This window comes from Callospermophilus lateralis, chromosome 10 (assembly GCF_048772815.1).
Source record: "Callospermophilus lateralis isolate mCalLat2 chromosome 10, mCalLat2.hap1, whole genome shotgun sequence".
Lineage (NCBI taxonomy): Eukaryota > Metazoa > Chordata > Mammalia > Rodentia > Sciuridae > Callospermophilus > Callospermophilus lateralis.
This window is the reverse complement of record NC_135314.1, coordinates 90,099,217-90,118,243: the sequence shown is the minus strand read 5'-3', so window position 1 is coordinate 90,118,243 and position 19,027 is coordinate 90,099,217. Positions and strand designations below refer to the sequence as shown.

At 33.0% G+C, this 19,027-nt stretch overlaps 1 protein-coding gene across 1 annotated transcript in view; it reads left to right on the top strand.

Moving 5' to 3' along the window:
* Naaladl2 (N-acetylated alpha-linked acidic dipeptidase like 2) overlaps window positions 1–19,027 on the top strand; it is a 645,091-nt gene that overhangs the window by 132,488 nt on the left and 493,576 nt on the right. Inside the window, exon 4 of the mRNA XM_076867047.2 lies at window positions 14,879–14,998. Coding sequence (XP_076723162.2) covers window positions 14,879–14,998 — 120 coding nt within the window. The remainder of the gene's footprint in view (window positions 1–14,878; window positions 14,999–19,027) is intronic.

The window sequence follows — 19,027 nt, the reverse complement described above, 5'->3', positions numbered from 1 at the left end:
CCAGCTAGCTACTTTTCTTTGGTCAAAATCTTTGGACTTAAGCCAGATTTTAAAAATAACCTGTTTTAGTCAGCTTTTTCACCACCTTGTCCAAGGACCTGACAAGAACAATGTAGAGAATGAAAAGTTTATTTGGGGCTCATGATTTCAGAGGTCTCAGTCCATAGATAACTGACTCCATTGCTCTGAGCCTGAGGTGAGGCAGAACATCAAGACAGAAGGGCATGAAGGAAAACTGCTCAGAACATGAAAATCAGGAAGCAGAGAGATTGCTCTGCTCATCAGAGTCAAAATATATACTGTAAAAGGCACACCCTCCAGTGACCCACCTCTTCCAGCCACACCCTACCCACCAACATTGAGCACCAAGTTAATACATTTAAGTAGATTAATGCATTGACTAGGTAAAGGCTCTCATAATCCAATTATTTTACTTCTAAACTTTTTTGCATTGTGTCACACATGAAGCTTTTGGAGGATACCTCATTTCTAAACCATAGTATAACCCCAGACATTTACTCTAGATTCCTAGAGTAAATAAGGCCCACATACTTCCAGCCTCCTCTTTATTCCAACTGTCTCAAGTCCAATAACATATTTTTTTCACACACCAAAGAATGTCTGAAACAGAACAATCACAGAGACACCAGTAGTTTCAGGAAATCCTTGGTATCACCCCCTTTTTACTTGCCTTTCATTTTTATCTGATAAATACTGATCATTCTTTGAAGAGATAAGATGAAAAAACCATGAAACTACAGCTAACCATCCCTGTTTCCTTAGCATGTAATAATCTTCTGGCCCATTAGATATAAAATAAGATTGAATAAATTTCATAGAAAAGAGTCCATCACTTTGACAGTTTTCTAAATATTTATGTTAGTTTTAAATGTTCTATTTTTTCCCTTTGTTTCATAAAAAGGAAAGCCTAGAGCTACTGCTTTTTCGTGAAATTATACAAATGTTTTTGAAGAAATAAACCCTTTTTTGGCATCTGTTGAACCATTTACAAATATATTAAAACTACCCTTTTGATTGAGGAAGAGGTAAAAGAGCATTTTTATAAGGCAGCTCCTAAAAGGCAGAGTTAAAGTTAAGTGTAGATGTAGAAATACACTACATATTTGAAATATTAGGACTAAACAAAAGGGAAACTAAAACTCAAAACTAATTATAATGCAATTATGTATAAAACAAATACCTTGTACTCAAAAAAAAATAATTTGAGAAATCATGCAAATTAGATGAAGATAGTGACAATAACTATCTTAATTAGCACTTTAATAATGCAAATCTATGACACTAAGTACATAGTAATTTAAGTATCTATATCAAAAAGATATACATTATTAATACTGATTCTTAAAACTCAAACTATATTAGTATGAATTTCAAAAACAAAGTGATTTCTAGGTGACTATTATAAATGCATAGCGATCACTGGCAGTACATACCTCCTTTTTGATTGTGAGAACATTTCGATTGCAAGATTTTCTCAGGCTGAGCCTTTACCAAGTTCTTAAACTGTGCTATTTTGTCTGCCAGCAAATCTTACCACAACTTTTGCTTTTGACAAGGTTGTTTGTAGAAGAGAAGTGCCCCTTTACTTTGAAGACATGTCATGTCCATTCATCATATGACCATTTTGTATAAGCTTCCAATTTGTGCTTTCTGGTAACAGCATTTGTGATATCTGAGATCTACTTCAAAAAACCTACTTAGTGCCAGTGTGATGGATGGTGTACTTTGCAACTTCTTTGTAATTCATCCAGCACTAGAAAGGTGACATTGTTTACCCCGTCATAATGACAGGTGGGTCAGAAAGAGAGTCCTAAAGGAGAGTTGTCCTGTCAGATGCAAAATACATATTAAAATGGGTACATAAATAATTTAGATGAGTGAGGTTAGCCTCAGGGAATTAAAGTGATTTATATTTTTATTAAAAGGCAAATAAATATCAACTTTAGGATCATCTAAGGTTATAGACATTGGTAGTGATCTCTGTCAATATCTTTCAATTTTATAAACAGTACATATAACTTTTATGTAACTTCTGCACAATTTGTTCTCTTGTCCTTTGGGAAACCAAGGCAGAGGCAGAAAAAACAAAGTATATTTATCATACATTTGTTAGATGGGTGAGATTGGTTGGTTAAATGGGTTCTGCTATGTTATACATTTTGAGCAAGGAATTTCTTACTCCTGTACGTTTTATGGATGTTATATGTTTTCCTTCTTTAAAACTTTTTTGATTATTATTATTATTATTATTATTATTTTGCCTGAAACACAAAGCCAAATACTTCAATTATTTTTGCCAACTCCTTAAGGAGACTTCCTTATCAGCTGTACAAATGTCATTTGTCATTTCAGTTCTCTAAAACTTAGTGTCCTCATCTGTAGAAAGGGAATGATAATAGTCACTTAGATGGTTGTCATGGGAAAGAAATAATAAAAACATATTAAGTGCCTGGCACTTACAAAGCACTCAATAAATGTTAGCTATTGTTATTGCCTGGCAGAAAGTAGAAACATTTAAATGGAAGAAATTAAGAAAAGATCAGAACTAAATATCAAGATTTGGAAGTACAGACTTCTGTCATATTCATCATGTGTCTTAATTTTCCTATCTTCTTTTTTATGTGAAAAATATTAATTTTAGGGAATAAAATGCTTTGACAATTATAAATAAATAATAGACTATACATAATACCCTAATCATATTTTCTAATTAAACTCAAGGCTTAAACAAATTAGGAATGAAATTTTTTTTCTTGAATGTGGAATGATAAATCATGTCAAGTTGGGCCTGAAGAGCATTGCTTGTCTTAATGTTTAAAATATCAAGAAATTGTAGTCTGACATATGACATCTGAACACTATATCATATGTTTTGTCAGAAAGTTTTAGAAAAAAGTATCACCACTACAAGGATTCCCCGAATAACTTATACTCAGATGCCTATTTTCTCATGGTGAGGAAAATTTTGTCTTTTTAACTTTTTGATATTTTCAAACCAAACCACACTTATAAGTGTTATAGCAAAAAGAAGAGATCTATACATTTGGCTCTGAAAGATTCTTGTTTCAGATAAAAAAAAAATATGTATTAGAAAGCTAGGGGAGTAGAACAGAATTGTATTATTTGTATTTTGGGGGTTTGAAGACAAAGGTACAATCTCACTGACAGAAATATGAGCTTGGAACAGTTTTTCAATGTTGAAAATAATTTAGTATTGTATTTGTCTCTCTTCTCTAGTGCTATCCACCCTTTGACAGTGATACACAAATGTGAAATAAATGACTGTGAACATATATGCTACTAATTTTTTAGAACTGTGCCTACATTCCTGGACTCAATATGACCTTCTGTCTGTAGTCTCATCAGTTCTGTTCACAAACCAGTTGAGTTAAGAAGAATAATTCCATATTGCTACCTTCTTATTTGATTAGTTTCAATGTATTTAAAGTAGATTTTCCCCTATATTTAAAATTTAATCAGAAGCATTTATGGAGGAGGAGGAGGAGGAGGAAAAAGAAGAGGAGGAGAAGGAGGAAGAGGAGGAGGAAGAGGGGGAGGAGGAAGAGGAGGAGGAGAAAGATAACAAAACATATTTTCCATAGTTAAATCTTAAATCTTGTGAAGAGAAGTTACATTTTCTATGTGGGAAAAATAGCTTATTCTATGAAATAAAAATCTTAAAGCAGAGTAGTTGAATCTAAATAAGTGGGTAAAGTGTAATAGATAATTCTCTATTAGAATAAATGTGGCATTTTTAGTGAGAAAATATTTGAATATAGACTTTTATTTAAACCAATTATTTATAAAGATTCTGAACCACCATAATCACTATTTGGCAGAAAATTCTAATGCTTTCAAAGTGTCTGATTTGATTTAAAACATAGCACAGAGTTAAGTAATATCGTAGTTTTCTTAGCAAAACATTGATTTTTCTTTTAGCAAATTTAATTTATATCCTAATACCTGTAAAATGTAAATACTTAGATAAAATAGTTTATAAATAAGATTTACTTCATTTTAGTAAGTTCCACAAATTCAGTCTTTTCAGAACTATAGAGTTATGTGGAAAAGATGGTCCCTATACCATTTCCAAAACACTAACTCAATTTATTTTAGAAGAAAAAATTTGTCATATTAGTTTCATGACCTTTGATTTTCTTGAATAAGTTTTCAACCCCTTCAACACCCTTAATAAGTTGAGTATCATTTATTAAATAAAACACCCTATGATTATTAATTTATTATTCTTTATATTTTAGTTTGGTGCTGGAATATTAACTAATATGGAATGTAGCCAGCTGGGTTTCATGTACAACATTTAGGAAGTATATATTAAGTGACTTGTATGCCAATCACAGAGGACACAGTGATAAATAAGAAAGTTTTTGGCTTTACCACACTCAACTAGCAAAATCTCCTACGAGAAAAGGATTAAGAAAGCAATTATAAAATTTCATGAATTTAGCTGAGCGTGGTAGCACATACCTGTAATCCCAGCGGTTTGTGAGACTGAAGCAGGAGGACCTTGAGTGAGTTCAAAGCCGGTCTCAAGCAAAAGTGAGGTGCTAAGCAAGTCAGTGAGACCCTGTCTCTGAATAAAGTACAAAATAGGGCTGGGAATGTGGCTCAGTGACTGAGTGTCCTTGAGTTCAATTCGGAATACCAAAAACAAAACAAAAAAATGTTGCAAGTATTTATGTTGTTATGAATTCTAGCAAGTTATTTAAATACACTAAGCTTCAGTTTTTTCCATATATACAGTGGTTGAATAATATCTATCAAATAAAAAATTCTGAATTTAGACTGTAAACAATTTAAAAAAATCTTAGTAAAATGTCTAGCACACGGATACCAATGGTTAAGTATTAATTTTTCCCCCATTTTAACATGTCAGACTATTTGCATATGGTTTAGTCCTTTTTATGACACACAAATACACAGAGACACACATGCACATATACACACACCTTTGATTAAATTTCCCAATAGCTTCCATTACCTGTGAAACTCCTCTTGCTCTTCTCTTCCTCTTGTAATCACACACCCTTTGCTCTCATCTACCTTTTGAGAAATTTCCCATTTTATCAATGCCCAGGCTTTCACTTCTATCTCAAATGCATACCGTTGTGGGGCAGGTAGCTCAAAAAATACACCAAGTTCCAGTCTTGTCCAAATTGAAGAGTCTTTATTCCCACCAGCCGGGGACTGCTTCCTACAGGACCAAATTGTCTCTGTAGAAAACAGCCTTGAGCTTCATCATTTTGGGGTATTTAAAGTAGCTGCAAGCAAGCAGGGATACAGAAGCTGAATCAAGCAGTTAGTGAAACAATGTAATGGGTACATTCATATTTCCCATGGGACTTTCCAGGTTGGCATAGCAGCAAGCAAGCAGAAGGGAAGTGATCAAAATGACTCTAGTTGAATATAAGAGAATGATTACTAACGTCTAGACAATCATTCTCTGACAGGCTACATTGCCCAAGAAAAATGGGAACCAAAGAGAACAATTATACATTGTGTAAGAATTGTTATTTTGTGTTGGCAAGTATGCTATGCTAGGCAATTAGTAATGGGTACAGAGGCAGGGCTTTCCCATGGGAGAAGCATTTCTTATATGACAGGGAGTCTCAGGGTAAAATGTAGTCTGTTTGGTCATTGCCAATATAGCCTGACCCATAACACTACATGATTTTTGTTTTCAGCCACCTAGCAAAACTTAAATTGTACATGTCCTACCACTTTAGAAGACTATGGAGAAGTATCCCAGTGGTATACTACAGCCAGTCAAGTTAACTCTTTCTTGCTGCTTGAGAGTTGATATTGTGCATATTTCTGAATTCTGCTCATTCCTGCCCCCAATTCCTCATGAACTGATGTCCTATTGGCATCTTGAAATCCACTTTATTGAGAATCTTTAAACCACAGAAACTTTCCACCTTTATATATAATGATTTCTTTTTTTTTTTAATCTCAGAGAACCATTTTATTAGCATACAGCTTCCTAACATTCAGCAAGAGCTAATGGGCTAGATTGTCAATATAGTTTGGTCACGATATTGGGATGGGTGGTCAGAGCCAAAGACAATGCCACTGGGTTGAAAGTGAGAGTGCACTCAGACTCCACTTGCAATCAGTCCTCTACCTCTGCTATCTAGGGTCAAAGATGTCACTCAAAAGTCAATCATACAATTCAAAGGAGTGGATAATTTCCTTTAGATTTAAAGGTCTGATGTGAGCAGATAAAATTGACTGTTACAGTAGAGCTAGTGGAAGGTGAAAATGTAAGTTCATTTTGAAATTCCCTCAATTTTTTTGTGAGATGTAAACCTTCTTGGGATACTTCTGGATCCTGGACTTTTTGACAAAACAGTATCTATTGATCTTTTATGCTGCTCTTCAAACAACTGGGACCGACCCTCCAACTCTATTTGGACTTTCAGTGCAGACATTGACATTAACTCATTTCCCACCATATCTTCAGTTATGTCTTTGTTAATGGCTTGCTCCCTACATCACCCTGGAGATTAGATTGAGTTTTTTACAACATTGTCAGATGCTTATCTCTGAAGTAATCATGCAGTTATTTTGTGTTTTGTAGGAGTCTTAGTCTTAGTTTGCCAGAGAAAGTGCAGCAAATAGGTCTGAGCATAGGGAAAATGACAAAGTTACAGAAACTCTTATGATCAATTATTATTGATATTCATGGAAATATAAATGGAGTAGAACTTCTTTTGCACTAATTTATTTTATTTTATTTATTTTTTTAAGAAAGAAGACTCTAGATACAGTTTCTCTGTATTTCCATCATTACTAGGAGTTGTCAAACAAATGGAATCAAATCGTTTTAGTCTATAAACATTCTTAAATCTCCTTTTTGGTTAAAAGCTGACAAAAAACCAATATACCATCACCACTCTGAGCTTTATATCAGCTCAGATTTACCATCTAACATTTATTCTTTTCTTCATTGATATATTTTCTAAAATTCTATCCTTATCTAATCCCCATACTTAGAAGAAAATCAATAACTTCCTACTTCAAAATCCAATAGTCATGGTTTACTCTTTAACATGTCTGATGTCTTAGTTTCATTTGATAAGAGTTCTTTACTTTCTCAAAAACTTACAGCTACCTAAAAATACCTTCCCGAGGCCAATTCATGTTTCTCTTCAATTGGATATGATCTAGGCAATATCTGACATCCTTAATAAAGAATTCCTCATTACCCATACATTATTGTTTTTAAGGCATATCATAATTGAAAGTTTTCTCAACTGTTAATGTCTTTGTTTACTTTTTTGTCAGTCTTGCAGAATATAAGCAGTGTGAAAGGTATCTTTTGTAACTCATTTCTCACCATATCTTCAGAAACTAAACTGTAGTCTGATATGTGTTATTGAAAAATGACATAATTCTCTATAATACTCTCCTTCTTGGGCTTCCATAATTCAGTTTCCTTCTGTTTTTGATTTGTTTTCCATAATTCCTTTTATATATATATAATTTTTTTTTTAAAATGAGACTCTGTTTGATCAATGGAAATGGCCCAAAGTGAAGATATTCCAGTTGACTGTGTTATCTTTAAAATGCTGGCCAAATAACATAAATGATAACCAGTCTCTAAGGAGTGCTTCATCAAATTCTGGAGAATTCTGGAACTCTTTATCAAAATCAGGAAGAAAAATATTTTCTTTCTTTATATTTTCTTAATCCGGCATGCAATCTTATTCTAAACTTGTACTATTTTTTTCCTACTAACTTTGGAGACTCTATACTTAGAATATAAAAGTGAAATTTTGTTTCAATTAGGTTAAATTTGTATTACAAATATTTTAGGCTACTTTTCAGCTTTTAGATATATATGTCAGGTTATAAAATTAAAGACATTTTTAAAATTTATTAAACAATCTATGCTTAGGCAACTGGAAACTATAGTTTACCTTTAGTTAAAATGTGGTCATTGTTTCATTAAAGATTATATTTAGTATATCCATATTATAATTTTTTCAGTCATTACATATTTCACAACAAAGAAAAGTTGACAAAATTGAGAAGCCATCTCTTTATCTGAAGCCACCTTATTGTCCTTTGCAAAAAATGACAAATAATTTAGTCTCAAATGCTGAGTTCAGTTGAGATATACAAATCTAATCCTCTATTTAGTGTCTCTGATTGGCTGCAAATCCATGTTAACTTCTTAGTACTTGTGCTACACTAGTAATGAAATATTTTAAACACTTCTGCAGTTTTATGCCAACCCCTAATTGTTTTGGGAAACTATTTTGAAAAGGAATTTGAAAATGCAATGGTTGATTAGTGAGAGGAAGGAAACCACATTGGTCTTCATACTTGATGCATTGAGGTCCTTCTGATAATGTCCATGATGGAAAACCCTTGATGGAACTTGACAACCAGAAGTACTGAGAAAACTCTAACAATCTCTGAACTTTTAACTCTTTACAAATATTGACATATTAATGCTTTTTAGAAAGAAAAATGTGAAATATGGATAATCGTTTTGATTTTCCAAGTTTTTGTTAAACATAAACACTTTAATCTGAAAAGAATTCAAAAGGTAGATTATATTAGGTAATAATAAATCCTAAAGTAAAAATTTGTCTTTAGATGAAGAGTACTTGTGCTAATATTGTATTCTGTCATCAGTATGCTTGGGTTTATCGTTTCTGAATTTGAGTTGAAAATTGCTATTTTAGTCAAAGCAAGCTTTTCTAACATTCTGTACATTCTGAATCTCTCTTAGATAATAACTATGAGGGCTCAGAGTGATTGATTTGGTTGAAAATGTCAAGTCTGAATAATTTCAAAGCATTAATAATTTCATAAGCATGAATAAATTTTGCTACCTCAAGGTGGGGGAGAAATAGCATTGAAGTGTTCTCTACTGTGGATTCCAAGTCATTCATGATGCGATTGCCCTAGGGACAATTCTCTGACTTAGTTACTTTCAATAATTGTTTCATTTGTTTTGTTTAGCTGACAATAGGAAACACAACTCTGCCTTTCATTTACTTACTTGTAAGTTGCTTCTGCTTAGGGTTGTCTTGCCATTCATGTGTAGATAGGAATGCAACTTTGCAAACTCCTGTGTCCCTGAAGCAAACAGCTAGTCCATTTGGTAATATCATTAAAATTTTTGCTGCTGATATTATGAGAAAGCAAGGAAAAAATTATAACTTTCCTAAGAGTTTAAAATTTTCAGTTTCTATTTGGAAACATTATAAAGGTTTTTGTTTTGTTTTTTTTTTTCACTTTTGCCTAAACTCTCATTATCTCAAGAGACACAGAGCATGAAAAGCTTTGGGTGTTCTGAGCTTTGGGTGTTGAATTCTTGAGCTGGCAATTCTTCAAGCAGTTCTACTTCTCTTTGGTCATTTTATGTATTAGATATTAGATTTCCTTTGGAGACACTATGTCTCCGATTTAGAATCGTTTAAAACCCCCTAATCACTTAGCAAATATTCATTTATTATTGACTTCACACTGTTGTAGAATTCTGGATGAGTCTGTCCAGTTACAATGATCCTACCCTAGTGGAATGTAAACATTGTAGAGACAGATAATCACCATAACAAAGAAGCAAATTATATTAATATATTGTATGTACAGTTAGCTATAGTTAGAAGTTGAAACATAATTTAGCAAATAAGAGCAGAGTGAAGGGGACAGAAAATATTTTCATGGGTGGCATGGCTGTAGTCTTGAGTAGGATGTTCATAGTTGGCAAAACTGGACCTCTGAAATTGGAGGGAAGATGTTCATATATGGCAGAGGGATGAGTCAAATGGATCTGGGGAAAAGTGGTGTATTTCTAACCAGTGGTAACAGCTCAAGTCCATATTCTAGCAGACAGTGTGCCTGGCACAACCAGCTTCTGAGGTTGAACTGGGGGACAGTGAGAAGAAACAGGCAGGATTGGACCCAGTGCAAAATGAACATTCAGGATCTCTTGTTCAAAAATTCTTAAGAATGTCAAGGTAGTGACAGGAGAACATTAAGCCAGGCATGGTTCCCTTGTGAGAATAGTCCCCTGTGCAACTGCATAGGTCACAAGTCCCTGAAGCCAGCACTATAGAAGAGAGGAGGTCACAGAGCAGTGTGGAGAGCATTAGAGTGTGCAGGGCATTAGAGGCCATGTAAATAATCAACTTTTCTTACTATTGACATTGGAACTCACTGAGCTAATACACTGCTGTGTATTGGTGTCATCATTGCACTAAAGAGAACTCAGAGATCCAGAAAAGTTTATTTACTAACCCAAGGTTAGATTGCTAGAATTTTTTGTAGATTCAGCCTCTTAACATCTGTGTTATCTTCAAAAGGGCCACTGCCTTTTCCATTTACCTTCCATCTTCGTACCTACCATACCTGCTTGCTTTCTGGCAAAGGTAGAATTGATGATAATGTAGGTGCATATCATATGTGGAGTCTAGACTATAGACTGTCTATCTTTGAATTTTCTAGTATTTAGTAGAGGTGTCACTGTAAATATGTTACCTTATATCTCTTTTCTTCAGTGTCCTTGTGTTTAAAATGAGGATGAGGCTCGTAACCTATCTCTTTGAACTTTTATTGTAATTAAAGGAGAAAATGAATAAATAATACTTGGAATAGTGCTAAATATATAGAATGCACTCATTAAAATATTTCTTTTTGGTAGTGGTGGGACTTCAACTCTGAGTCACTGAGGAAAAGATCATGTATTAGTTCATTTATTATTTATTTCTTTTAATCAGCTTCCCCTAGTTAATTTTAATAAGTCTCCCCCCTTTTTAGGCACCAAACAAAAATCTCTATATGTGATTTATAACCCTATTTTTCAGCATCAGCGGCTGTGTTTGGATGTGTGTATGTGTATGTGTGTGTGTGTATACCTATACCCATTCATTCATTCACTCACTCATTTTATTGTGTGTCCACTATGTGATAAGAGCTTAGGTGCAAAAGACAAAAAATGACTGTGACCAGTTTGTGAATTCAGGGATGTGTCCATGTGTATCTTTATAGGCATAATTTTAAACATATATTTATTCCATAGCAACATATGATTTTTTTTTTTGGTAAGTAAAAAAGTCCACCATTATTTTTTTAAATTTCTTTAAACTCTATAGCTAAGTCATTTTCAACAAAGAATTTAGCAATCAGACATGAACAATGTGGAGCCACTCTATATAACTTTATAAGAGTAGTTTTATGATAATAGCATTTTTTAGCTAGATTTAATGTTTCTTTCTCTGTAGAAGTATTGTTATTGACATTTAAAAAATAAACTTTAACAAAAAAAGCAAATTATCTAATGGAGGAATTAGCAATTCTTATTTATTGTATGGTATGTTTAACTCAACAGTGCTGTTGGAGATTTCTTCTTCAGTGACTGCCAAGTGTTCATTGTCCTTGGTAAAATAGCCTCCTGGAAGGTCTCTAAAGAAAATCTGTTCCACTCTTGAATTAAAGTCACAGAACTTGGACAGATTATTTCATCTCTCTGAGGCTCACCTTCCTTATCTCTGAAATGGTGACACTGTTATCTGAGAAAATGGCATATTATATGCACAATTCCAGCATATGGGAGAAACTTATTGAATGTGTTCTTGTTCCTAGGCGCAGTATGTTTCCAACAATTCCGAAGCTTGATCTATTACATTTCCTCATCATAAGATCAGAGCCCTGTTAACAAGTCATTGATAAACAATGTCTTTGTGTAAATTATTTGCTTATTTAAGCATTTCATGGCACTCTTATCAAACAAAAGATAACCCCTCTGAATTGGTTTCAGAGGAGTAAGATGAAGGAAGTCAAATTTCTATGGTTTCTATTTAACAATTTTTGTGATTTATGTCACTTAGATTAAAAACCATGGAGCCACTGATAAATGGAATGTCAATTTTTAATGTTTTGGTTTTTAGTCTTTGCTAATTGTCTGGTTGATGATTCCTTCTAATTGCATATTTTACCATAGGCAGAAGGTAATTGTATTTTGACCTGAATTTTTAAAGTGTGCCAGTTTTCTGCTTAGCTGTTTAAATGTAGCCTATGACCCTTTGATATTATCCCAATATCTTGATTTCTTTTTTACATGGGATCAAATATTATTCCCTTTTTAATTGTTGCTATTTTTCCAGCTATTTGTTCCTAATTCAAAAGTTAATATAGAGAATTTTAATGAAAAATTAACACAAAGAATTTTTAATATTTGTCTCTGGTTGAAAAAAATTAAATAAAGAAGGGACTAAGTTCCATTTCACTCTGCACCTCTCAGAAATTCTCATTGGAAAAACTGTGGTGCACAGAAGTTAAATATCTCAATAAATACCCAAGTACTTAGGTTCTAATAAAGACCATGAGGGTATGACTCAATCCCTGGCATTTGGACATAAGTTAAAAATAGTACTCTAACTAGTTGACTGGATGATTTCCTGGTATGACAGAACAAGTACAATAAGAATAGGTTCTCTGTAGCAAATAGAATATGCAGAAATAAATGGGTTGTCATTTTATCATATCATTGTATATTGATTTGTGCTTCAGAAAAATTCAATGTGTATTCTTGCAGCTGTGATTTTCAGTTTGCTTGAAGATAAATATGAAAGATACATTTTTTTTATTGCCTGTCAAACACTGAGAACATTGAGACATTGAGACTTTTCTAATTATTGATTTTTAGTAGTAGCCCCAAATGGGTAAGACAAAATAGATTGATATAATGAAATCTGTATTGAGAAATACTTTTGTGAAAAATGTCTCACATGCTAAAATAGTTTAATATGTTAACTCATGCTATTTATGGAAGATGAATTGAAGACCTCCTTCATGGAAATTATCATTGTGGATACAAGCCATTGGTATTTTCTAATGCTATAAATATTTTTTTGTAGTTTTGGTGGTTTTGTGAGTGTTATATCTGGTGGATACAGCAAAAAGTCACAGTGTAGACTATATCCCCTCAAAGCAGTAATATTTTTCCTCAAACTCTACTAAATATGAAAAATATGTTCATTAACACAACCAGCTGAGTAATGGCCCTGTTTTAAGATGCTGTCACTAAATCACAAATAATTAGTATGAAGCTTAGAAATTTGAAATGAAAAATATGAATTCTCTCATTTTTGCAATGCAATCATTAATATTATGTGATCATTTATTTAATCAGGCTTTTAAAATCATAGATCAACAGTTATTTATATGGTAATAACATCAGCAAACTCAAGAATTATATTAAAGGCAATGATTTAATCACATTTTAATAGGAAGAAAATTATAATGGAAAACCATACTGACAGAAGCATTTTTAACAATTAGGTTTTTTTTTTTTTTTTTTTTTTTTTGGCAAATCCACTTGAAAGTACAGCTTAACTTTTCAGAAGTTTTGCATAAGATATGATCATTTCAGTTCAAGACCAATGAGTCAACAGTGTATGCCAGACACCTAGATGAGAAGTATGTAATGGGTCCTTCATAAGGAATCTCTCTGTGCTGGAACTGAAACTGGTAGATGGAGACACACACACACACACACACACACACACACACACAAAGAGACCAGTCCAGTTAAGGCTTTAAGAGTTGCAGAAAGAGATTACAGATTGCTCTTGGATTTGAAGTGGAGAAAGGTTATAAATAAGTAGGTAACAGAGAAAGATAATTCACAAGTAGGTATCATTTGAAACAGGCTTTGTTGTAATTAGTATTGTTTTTGCATATGCAAATGAATGTGATGGCAAAATAAATACGTCATGCCAGAAATGTTGTCTACCATAGATTTACCCATCTCTCAGTGGTATTCACATGTTGTTCTGGAAGCAGAAATCATTTTTGATATGAAACTTCTGTGGAAGCCCTTTGGATAAAACTGGTTGAAGTGCATTAGCTTTAACTGAGAATGGTGGAAAGTTAGAGGTCTGAAGTATCCCTCTCCATTTCGTTTACTATTTACCGCCAGTAACTCCTTTCATCAACATGTCTCTAGACATGTGCTATAATTTGAAACAATGTATTATGATTGCTGGAATGCTTAACAAGTATTATTTTAAAAACAGAAAGTATAGTTGAAAGAAGTCATTTTGGCTAATGGAAATATCTGTGTGATGGACCCTATAGGTTGGTATTTTTCAAGGAGTAAAAAAGGGCTAATACACCAGGGGACTGCTATTAGATCTTGAGAAAGTCGTGAATCTTTTTACATTACAGAAATATAACAATGAGTGATATTGACTTGGAATAGAATCTATCTATAGGTATGGGATAGTAGGAATTATAACTGAAATGGTAATTTGGGACAATATTCTAAAGTCTTGGAATAATAGACAAGTCCATGTGCTAGTATAGCTTGTATTCTGCACAACTGTATCATTCATAGCCGATCATGTGGACAATCTGAGCAGCTATGCACATGATTGTGCAATTGAGGTTTTTGTACTTCATCTGGATAAAATGAAGAATCATTGAATTTCTTCAGCTCTGAGAATAATATAATCCTTGTTGAACCTAAAAAAAATAATCTTCAATATTTTGTAAAATGACTCAAATCCCAGAAACATGAATGTAACACAAACCAAACTTTATGGTCTCTTAGAAGAATATATTAAGTTCTTAATTTCTTTAGGAGAGAAAGAGCAAAACAAAAATGACTAACACTCTTTCCTCAAGTGACCAGAATAATTGTTAATGGCATGACAGAAATAGAAAAGTTGTATATTTCATAATTAGGATCAGGTAAGAGACAGAATTAGTTCTTTTTTGATTCTTTCAATTACTGCACATAATTTCACCATATTAAACATCAATTTGTCCGTAATTATTACTCCATAGCTTTAACTTTTTCTTTTTTTCTCTCTTTCAGGCTGAAGTGATTGATGTGAGTTATGGAACAGCAGATGATTTAAAAATGATTAAAAAAGTGAAAAATATAACAAATCAGATTGCACTCCTGAAATTAGGAAAATTACCTCTACTTTATAAGGTTGGTCCAATGGCAGTTCTTTTGTTTTAGGGTGAATACTTTTTGTTTGTTTGTTTGTTGTTTTTTTGCTTTTTTGGAGTCATGAGCTTTTGAGAGTATGGAGTGTGTGTGTGTGTGTGTGTGTGTGTGTGTGGGAGAGAGAGAGAGAGAGAGAGAGAGAGAGAGAGAGAGAGAGAATGGCACAAAAGGTCATAGATTGTCACAGGAAGATGACTTTTTCCAAAATAGAATATTCTAAATGAAGTGATTTATATTCTTAGTCCTTAAAACAGAGGTTACCTTAAGCTGGGCCTTGGTGAGTTTGTGGGACCTTGATAAAATTAGCGTGCTCTTCATAATAGCACCTGTCTGTAAAGGAAAACCACAGCATCCTCTTCTCATGACAAATGTGAAACTTGTAATCTATTATCCAAACTGACTAATTACCTTTTGCTTCATGTTACACAAGTATCTAGTTGATTTATACTCCTTAGTGATTGATTTTGTCAACTGTATAACTTCACAGTTACTAACTGTGCTCAAGAATTTAATGAAAATATAATAGGCTAAGGAGAAGCAGAATTTTGATTTATTTTATTTAAATAGAAGTTTATTAACACTCATCCTCTAGATGCATTTACATAATTAAAGCAGCTCAATCTTACTATCTGATAATGAAGCACCACAATAGAGAGCCATGGCTGCTCATTCTTACCTCATTTCCTTTTTCTATTTAAGAAGAATGGTCAATGTAGTCATATCACTGGAAGTCCCTGGTTCTGAAGATAAATTAGATTTCTCCTCATTCAATCTTAAATGAGCTTTGCTAATTCCCTGGTCCAGAAATGTTTCCAGAAATCTCTTGGCACACTGTATTAGGAAAGAAGAGAACATTCTGTACATATTTTTCAATGTTGTTCAAAGATGTCCTTTCACTTAAATCTGATAGTGTCTGATTATATATAAGTGGCCAGAATTTTTAAATATTCATGAAAATAAAATACAAAATGAAATTATTATTTCCTATTGCATAATTTTTCTAATATATTAAATGCCTTAAAATAATCATATTTTGATCCAGCACTCTCATATTAAATGTATTCTATTCTGGGAAGGGGAAAGAAATGATAAACAATCATGATTAATGATGTGACCAAATATTAAAAATTATGCTACATTTGTCCTGCTAAATACCACACAGCTATTAAAAGTAATAAAGTAAAAATCATCATAAATCAAATAAGTTATAAAGAGAACATTTACAATAAATAATGACTTTATTATTATTGCCTCTGACAGAAACACTATTATGATATGGGATAGATATTTTTCTAAACATGTTTTATATATTATCACATTAACATTCACAATAGTCATAATGTCGAAATGGGGGCTATTATTATCTTCAATTTTCAAATGAGGTAACTAAGGTAGAAAAGTAATGACTAATTGACTCAAAAGACAGAGATGTAGTTAAAGGAAATTCTCAGGACTTCCACCCAGGAAGGCTCATCTCAAATCCTGAGTTTTTAAGGCCTGTGTATGTTTTGGTGGTGGTAGTGTGGTGGTGGTGGTGGTGGCGGTGGTTCAATCATGGGTGCATTCGTGTGTGCGTGTATTTTGCTACAGTAAATCAGTATATAGGTAATCAAGATGATAAATTAGAATTTTTAAACTGATACTCTAAGTTACGGAGTGGCATGTCAAAATCTGCTACCAAACATCAATATTTCAAATGAAATAACTAAAAATAGATAGAAATATTGCTAAGTCCCTCACTCATACCTGGGATATAAAAGGTTTTGGAATTGAAGAGCAGAGGTTTTATGGAGAGTTAAAGAGTTGTATAGAAGGTTCCACTGTACCACTGGGGACAGGGACTTCAATGGAATACATGATGGGCTTAACACCTATTCCCTGCAGTGTGGAATACAGGGTAGACTGATGGATAAATCTACTTGAAAAATCTAAAGGTAAGAGATTAGCTTGCTAAGGTGCTAATAAATGAGCATAAAAAAGTATCAGTGTTGGGTTGGCCTGTGTCCCTGAGTTGGCAATAGAAAAATATCCATGTATTTCTAGTAGGTCAGATGGAGCCACATACAGAACCAGTGTCATCTACTTTCATTCTTGCCACTTGGATTGTTGATGCATAAGTCAGCCACAGGGCACATTAGAATTGCATTTGTTCTCATCAAAGAAACTACAATAGAGGCTGCTTCAATTAATTCACAATGTATCCACAAGCCCCAAAGGCAGCTTAAAATATCTGTGAGCCTCAGAGAGCCTGTAGCTCTCTTAGGACAGGAACAGTACAGTCAGAAAAAAATCATACCCAATGAAGTTTTTAATATTTCCCACCCCGTGTACTAACTATATTCCTGCCCCTCCAACACTAGAGGGAATTTTAAAATGATGAAATTTTAAATGAAGGGTACAGATTTGAGACATTCTAATTACTTAAGACTGGTAACTCAAATTGATTATAGGGCTTTTTATTGCCAATAATCATAAAAATAATGGGAAAGTCCAAATTGTCTTCTAGGACTTAAAGAAAAAAAATGTTCCTGTTTGAATATTTTTAGAGGGAGCAGTGTTAAACAAAGTGTCATTGCTTTGGATATAGACATATTACACAAGCCCTGCTTGTTCAACCTATCATTACTATAATGTGTATATTAGGGGATAATTATATAATTGGGTAAGTAGAATTATGAATGATTTGACTTTTTTATTTTTCTGCATTTATAATTATTCTAAATGATTGTGTATATATTTTGTAAGCAGAAAGCATGCCTTTCAAATTTCAAGTTAACAAATTAAAAAAAAAAACTCAAGTTAAAATAAGACGCTAAAAAGTTTTTTTTTTTTTTTCCTAATAGTGCTTATAGGCCAATTATTCAAAATCCTAACACCAAATATATAATGGATTAACATAAAGCAAATTTCTTTGTGTTAATTTCAGAGGATACTTGTATTATGAAACCCTTTGATTAGTTATAAAGTAGTGATTAGAGTTTTGTATGGAATAGGAAACAACAAGAACCTGGTAATATTTTCCTGATAAACCTATGAACAAGTTTAACAAAGCATTGTGTGCAGAATCTCCTTCCAGACAGAGCCTTGCTAGACACTCTTCATTATCTTCTTGACAGAGAGACAGGGCATACCAAAGTTTTGGGGTTGTACATACATTAGTACTGAATCTATTAATACACATTCACATGGTAAAGAAAAAAGAAGCATAAGTCAGACAGGATTCTAGAGCAAAATTTCTGCTGAGCTTGCCTCACCTTGTCCATCAAGTATATTCTGGGTCTGAAATTCAAAGGTGAGGTCATACATTTGACATTAAAAAGGCATAGAACTAAGTGACTTCTTTGTGAATCACAATTGTTAATTATGATTCTAAATGAACATTTGGTATGGGAACATGCAGCTGAATGGGTAAAGAGAAAAGTTAATCTTATTTTAGCTGAGCAGTAGTTACTAAATCACAGTTCAAAAAGGAATTTGGAAGGGAATCTGTGTATCTAAGATAGGGAGGGCAAAGAGGAAGCATAATTGGTACATTAAATTATCTCCTAAAATGAATAGAAAATAACCTAGAGCTGAGAAGGAGATCTTTTCAGTTTTATCATGAATTCCAAATGTTAATTTAATCTCATTGAAGTGATTGGTGAAAAAGTACCCCCACTGTGTGCCAGGAAAGGTGGAACACAGTGGCATTTAGATGTATGCCTTGATATCCACATATATTGCTGCAGAAAACTCAAATGAGTTCTCTGGAGTTCTGTGCTAGTTTACTATAGCTTAAACTATAGAGGACAGGCTTTGAGTTCATTTTAGTTTTATATTTATAGTAGTTTATTTTAAGGGGAAGTACTTTTGTTTCTTTAAACTTTAGGGCATAATAGTCTTTTATTTGTCATAATGGACTCAAATTTCTCTCACTGACATTATGAGACATAGTAATGTGGACCCTGAGACCTTCATAAAATCTCAAATTTCTAGAAAGAACTCTCCTACAAAATTTATTTTTATAAAATG